The sequence below is a fragment of the Myotis daubentonii genome, chromosome 1, assembly GCF_963259705.1.
Source record: "Myotis daubentonii chromosome 1, mMyoDau2.1, whole genome shotgun sequence".
Taxonomy (NCBI): Eukaryota; Metazoa; Chordata; class Mammalia; order Chiroptera; family Vespertilionidae; genus Myotis; species Myotis daubentonii.
In genome coordinates this window covers 175,624,708-175,630,707 of record NC_081840.1, presented here as the reverse complement: position 1 = coordinate 175,630,707, position 6,000 = coordinate 175,624,708, and the positions used below count along the sequence as shown (strand labels likewise).

Here is a 6,000-nt window from a genome sequence, read left to right as displayed (position 1 = left end):
ATTCCTACAGCTTGCTTCCTTAAGGGCTTTCGCAAAGGAAATTGGTGTGCGCCTTTTTTTCATTTTTTATTGCTAATATGCGGTGAAGAAGAATGCAGTAACGACCAGGCCCATTTGCTGCCACTGCCTTGATTAGCGCTAAGGCGCCAGCCGTTTCCCCACAATTACTTTTGCACCATGAGTGCAAATGTCAGCACAGTGAAAAGACAAATAATGTCTTTGTGTTATTCTAAAAATAGTTTTGACCTCTGAGAAGGTCTTGGGGACTCTAGGGAGTCCACTAATCACACTTTGAGAACCACCATTGGAGATGCATTGGGCCTTTCTCCCACCCCCAGCCTCCCAACTTCGAATTTTTATTTTTATTTTTGTGCCAGACATCAACGTGTCTGTAATCTAGGGCTTCTTAGTAATGCAGTCTGGAGTATCTCTGTGCGATGGGCCACACTGTCAGGATTCTAGCTAGAGTGGGGAGTGCACCGGACAGGCATCCATTTAAGAATTTCCAGCTCCTACGTTGTGCTGTGGTCCCCATGAGTGTTGAAGCACAACCTCCCTCCATCTCTACCCAAGGAAGTTTTTTTTTCTTCTTTAGGCACAGTTTAAGTTTAAATGCCTTCCCCAGCCTAGGACGCGGTTTCGTTTGTATTTCTTATACTGTGCACTATGTGGTTCGTTTGCAACCTCAGTCATTTTTGAAAATTTTGTCAATCCCTTAATTACTTCAAGAACCAAAATGAGTTCGTGTCCTTTGTAATCTGCATGTTGTCCTCCCCCTCCCCCCCCAAGAAAGAAGGGCGTTTTGTAAATATTTGTCTCAATATAAAATGAAATCAAAACTGAAAGCGAGCGGAGTAAAACAAGAGTGCGTGAGCTGCCCATTTCCCGACTGCAAGCATTGCAAAGATCAAAAGTAGCGGACACGGCTTTCTGCTGTGGTTTTACTCCTGGCTCCCTGCAGCCTCTTGGGGCTCAGGATTCAACAAATACTCCAACTGGAGCTGGAGTTCCGAGCGGCCGGGTACCGTATGTTCCGGCGGCGTGTTTGTACATTGTTAAACCTGCCAGGAACACCAGCTCCGGAGCCGGCAGGCGGGGCTCCCCGCGAGCGGCCGAGCTGCGCTGCGTCGGCGCCTGTGCCCCGCGCCCCCGCCCGCGCAGCCCAGCCTCCCCTCCGGCTAGGGCCGGCCGAGCGCCATGCCCATTTAAGGAGGAGGACCGTACCATCGGAACTTTCTTCAGGGGGGGGGTGTGTGTGCTGGCGAACTCTGAGAACTTTCTTTGAGCCCGAAAGGTTTTCTTCCCCTTCCTACGCGGTCCCGAGGTCTCGTGCTGTTGGGTGGGAGCTGGGAGCGGGTGGGCGCGGGCGTGGGCCCCTTTCATGTCCTTCCTCCGAAATAGCCCTGTGGGATCTCGCTCGCTTTGCATTCGGACGCGGTGTCCCACCCCCCCGGCCGCCCGAGTGTGGTTGGCCCGCGGAGGCCCCAGTGCCCGGATGTCCATCAGGATTAGTGCGAGCCAATACGCTGGGAGCCGGAGGCTGTGCCGCGGACGCCGGGCTCGGAGCAGGTACTCAGCCCCGCCGCTCGGGGAGCCGCGCAGGGGAGCCGTCCCCGCCGGGCGCCGGCAAATGGTGAGCGCGGCGCTGGCAGAAGGGCCGCGGGGGGAAGGCGCCGATGGACAGGAGACCTTGAGCTCTAGCGACTGAAGGATGGCAGCCCAGTCCAGGTAAGCCGGCGCGGGGAGAAACTTTTCCAAGGTGTCCGTGGCCGGGGGACTTGAAGGGTGCGGGGGAGGGTCGGGGTGCCGCGGGGCGGGGGAGGCGGGCGGGGACGGCGGCGGCTCGGTCCCGCTTTCTCCTCGTTCCCGGTGCCGGGGGTCGTTAGTTACCGTCAGGGGAGAAAACGGCAGCGAGCGCCCTAGACAGGTCCTGCCGGGGAGAGCGGGGCGTTGCGTTCAAGTTAGGATTCAAGTTAGCACGCTCCGCTCTTCCAAAAGCCGCCGTGGGTTTCAGAGACGCGAAGCTGATTGAATGTGTCTGGCTTTCCCCAGATTTTCGTTCACTTTCTTTGTGCACCTCCCTTGGGTTCTCTTGATTTTTTATCTTATTATTATTCTTCCCCTCTAGTGTCGTGAGTAGAGTTGCATCCGCCAATTAATGGAAAACAGTTCACCTGGTGGGGTGGGGGGTGGGGTGGGGGTTGAGCCTTTGCTCAGTGAGCGATTGGAAATTTTATTGCGAAAATGTACGGTTCCCCATAAAACGACACAGCTTGACTCTGCTTAGCAGGCAGCGGCCGGAATGCACGGGGCTGGCGAAGGGGAGGATAATGAGCCGCAGTTGGGGGGGCGGGGGGACCCTGTTGTAGGTGCCTCAAGCTCTGACTTTTCCGTGGTTTTTAACTTATTCTGTCCTATGAGCGTTCAAGACCGATGATGACAAGGCATTAGTGACTGTTTGAAGATTCACACTGTGGTGCGAGTTCATTTTAGTTGTGACAGCAGTTGGTGCTAAAGGGACACTTAGGAGTTAGGTGTCTTTCTTTATTTTTAATATGTGTGTGTGTGTGTGTGTGTGTATAACCTTTAGATTTACTAGAAAGCAGTTTGGTGTCACAGACTTCAGCTGTTAAGAGGGCTCTTCAGGGGGGTGTTTGTGGTGCAGGGGTCTGGGGGTCTTGTGGAAGGCTGAGCCACATTCCATGGCTAAAGACCCAGATGGATCCCGGAGAGAAGGAGAGGTTTTGATGGCGAAGTTGGGGTCAGATGAGACTTCAGATTCTTTTCTCCGAGAGAGAGACCTTTCTAGGAAGAAAAAGAAAGGCTCTATGGAGAGCCCCTCTCCTGTGTGCCACCTGCTCTGTCTGTTGGAGCCTCTCAACCAGTGGTTCTCAACCTTCTGGCCCTTTAAATACAGCGCCTCATGTTGTGACCCAACCATAACATTATTTTCGTTGCTACTTCATAACTGTAATGTTGCTACTGGTATGAATCGTCATGTAAATATCTGATATGCAGGATGGTCTTAGGCGACCCTGTGAAAGGGTCGTTCGACCGCCAAAGGGGTCGCGACCCACAGGTTGAGAACCGCTGCCTGAGCCTCAACAAAGTGGTTTAATCTCTGCCCCGGTTGTATTGATTGTTCTAGGAAGGAGCTCTTGACTTGGATGGGAAACAGAAGTTGCCTATTTATTCTTTGCTAGCTTCTCCTGAAATTCAGCTGCCCAAGGGTCCATGGCACAAAACCTTGGACTAAGATACCCGGGATCTAAGGAATTCCGTGACTGCTGTGTAACGGAGAGCAATGATTCGGAGCTGGGATTTGAATTCAGGTGTGAGTGATTTCAGTGCCTCGGCCCTTGAACTAATTAGGAATAAACGGGTTTAATGGCTACATTGGATCCGCCGTGTGCCGGCACCGCGACTTTAATTGGATTACCTCTGACTCTCAGTCACCTAAGGCCAGGGTTTTTATCTCCACGTGAGGTCAGTTAAGGAAACTGAGGCCCAGCCAGCCTTTCTTGCTTCCGGTCACACAGGCAGGGCACTTGTTCCTGGCCAGGCTGCCTCTTGCGTGCTGAGGTGAGGTGTTACCAGGAGCAGTTTCTGCTGAAAGTGCTTTGCCCCGAGATGTAACCTGGGTTATTAGTGTGGTGGGTCAGCCTGTCAGCAGTTGAAATAGGAGGACAGTGCGTGTTTCACTCTTCTACCTGGCTTTCAGCCACAGGCCTAGGAGGTGCGCTGTTTTCTTAGCCGGCATACTGGGAGTGTATCTCACAAACTGTAAATGTCCATTTTCTCCATTTACATCTGGAATGTGGTCCAGGCTCATTTGACACGCTGTTTTGAGGGAGAGTGGGTAACCTTTGAGATCCAAAGAGAGACTATGTGGAGAAGGTTGCAGATATTTGTGGATTTCAGGGAAACCTCAAAGCTGGGCCAAGTGACCCTGCCCAGTCCTAAGTGAAACTGAGCCAGCATCTATGATATATAATCTGGGCTAGTAAAATCTTGCCCATGTGCCACACACTCTATCTGTTTGCTCTTGAAACAAGTAATTTAGATTGCTGGCCTCATTGGATCCAACAATTCATAGTTTGGTTTGTTCTAACCACAGTAGTTTCATTGCACACTGTTTAAATTTGATTTTTTAAATTTATTTATTTAGTTAGTTAGTTAGTTAGACCCACTGCGGTTCTCAACCTGTGTGTCGCCGACCCCTTTCACAGGGGTCGCCTAAATACATCCTGCATATCAGATATTTACATTACGATTCATAACAGTAGCAAAGTTACAGTTATGAAGTAGCAACGAAAATAATTTTATGGTTGGGGGTCACCACAACACGAGGAACTGTATTAAAGGGTCATGGCACTAGGAGGGTTGAGATTTAGAGGTAGGTGGGAACTTGGCCGAAACTGAATTCTGTAGCACTGATAATGAATAGAGCTGACCCTGGCACTTTTCTCTCATTCTTTGGCAGTGGTATAAGGTAATATCCTTGATTTGTTACTGATGGTTGGTATACAACTAATTTTTCAGGTGTATAGACTAGGCAATGTATTCCTTTTCAATAGTCAGCAAAATATTACCTCACATTTTTTAGTATCCCCTGCATAAGCCAGAAGTACTTCGAATAAGGGAGGGACCTACCTAAGTATTTCTTGGCTTGTGAATTTTTATAAATTGAGGTTGTATATTTCTCTTCCTCATTTTAAAACTTAAAAGTAGGAAATTGATCATTTTGTTTTGCTTTGTGGTTAATTTCTTCTCTAGAAAAGGAAGACTTATTGTAGAAGGTGAATTGCCTACATTTTAAGAATTAGAATTTGGGTCACTATTTGGAAAACATGGAATATTTGGTTTGAGTTTTCAAAGTGTGGAGAAAGGCACTCACTTAGAAATGCAACATTAGTTACAGCAGGAGTGGCTGTGCCTCAGCTCTCTGATTAATGTGTGTTTCTCTGGAACCTGTAAGCACGACAGTACGTTGACCACACTTCCTGATGGGAATTGTAGCAAACTTGCTTTCTCTAATGTAAAATAGTTACAGATTTTGGCTTTTGTTTCCAAATTCTGATTTAAAGCACATGGAGACTATATTTTTATATTAAGTACACAGTCTGGCATGCCCTCTTTTGAGAACGAGTAAGCCTATGATAGGTAGGGGTGGACATGGAGTCCCTACAGTTTGTGGATCTGTCTTTTCTGTGAGGATTGGCTTGCTTTATATTGAGGAGGATGTCCATGGATAAAACAGAAAGGAGGGCTTTGTGTGGTTCCCCATCTCTGCTCACCTCCTCATGGAAGCAACTCCTGAATTCTAGGAAGGAATATATACATGTCTTCAACTACCATCAGGGATTAACTGGTTTTAAAATGCACCTTGCGCTACCTGAGGAGCCCTGGCCCACCCCCACCCTGGGGGTGAAAGGTGTAAGGATGGGAGTGGGGGAGACGGACTTGCCTCTTTAGGAGAGTAGCATTTGCTGACTGAGAACATCTCAAAAGAGCACTTTCACATCAGTAGCAAAAGGAAATTAGGTTGCTCAGTTGGTTGGAGCTTCGTCCTGTACACCGAAAAGGCTGTGGGTTTGATTTCCAATAAGGGCACCTACCTAGGTTTCGGTTCAATCCATGTACAGGTACAAACAGGAGGCAACATACCGATGTTCCCCTCCCTGTCCCCTCCCTGTCCCTTCCCCCCCCTCCCCTCTCCCCTCCCTGTCCCCTCCCTCCCCTCTCCCCTTCCCCTCCCTCCCCCTCTCCCCTTTCCCTCTCCCTCTCTTTCTAAAATCAATAAGTATATCCTTCCTTGGGTGAGGATTTTAAAAAAAAAAGGAAATTAGGTTATCAACTTTCCCACAGTTGTTTGTTTGTTTGAATTTGACTTAATGTTAATGTAGCTTAAAAAAAATAAAGCAAAATCAGATTATTATGAAGTCGGTTTTTGGTGGCTTCCTTATTTTGGTGAGGGAAATTTTTCCATTGCAAAATAGG

At 48.8% G+C, this 6,000-nt stretch overlaps 1 protein-coding gene across 7 annotated transcripts in view; it reads left to right on the top strand.

Moving 5' to 3' along the window:
* Positions 1-1,464: 1,464 nt before the first annotated feature.
* AFF1 (ALF transcription elongation factor 1) overlaps positions 1,465-6,000 on the top strand; it is a 134,029-nt gene continuing 129,493 nt past the window's right edge. For 2 of the 7 annotated variants that reach the window (XM_059665972.1, XM_059665927.1), the window contains exon 1: positions 1,485-1,728. Coding sequence is in view for 5 of the 7 variants with exons in the window: in XM_059665927.1 (XP_059521910.1) it covers positions 1,712-1,728 (17 nt within the window). In the remaining 2 variants the exon portion in view is untranslated. Of the gene's footprint in view, positions 1,729-6,000 lie in introns of all 7 variants that reach the window. The other 5 variants (XM_059665963.1, XM_059665944.1, XM_059665936.1 and 2 more) reach the window with 5 other exon arrangements.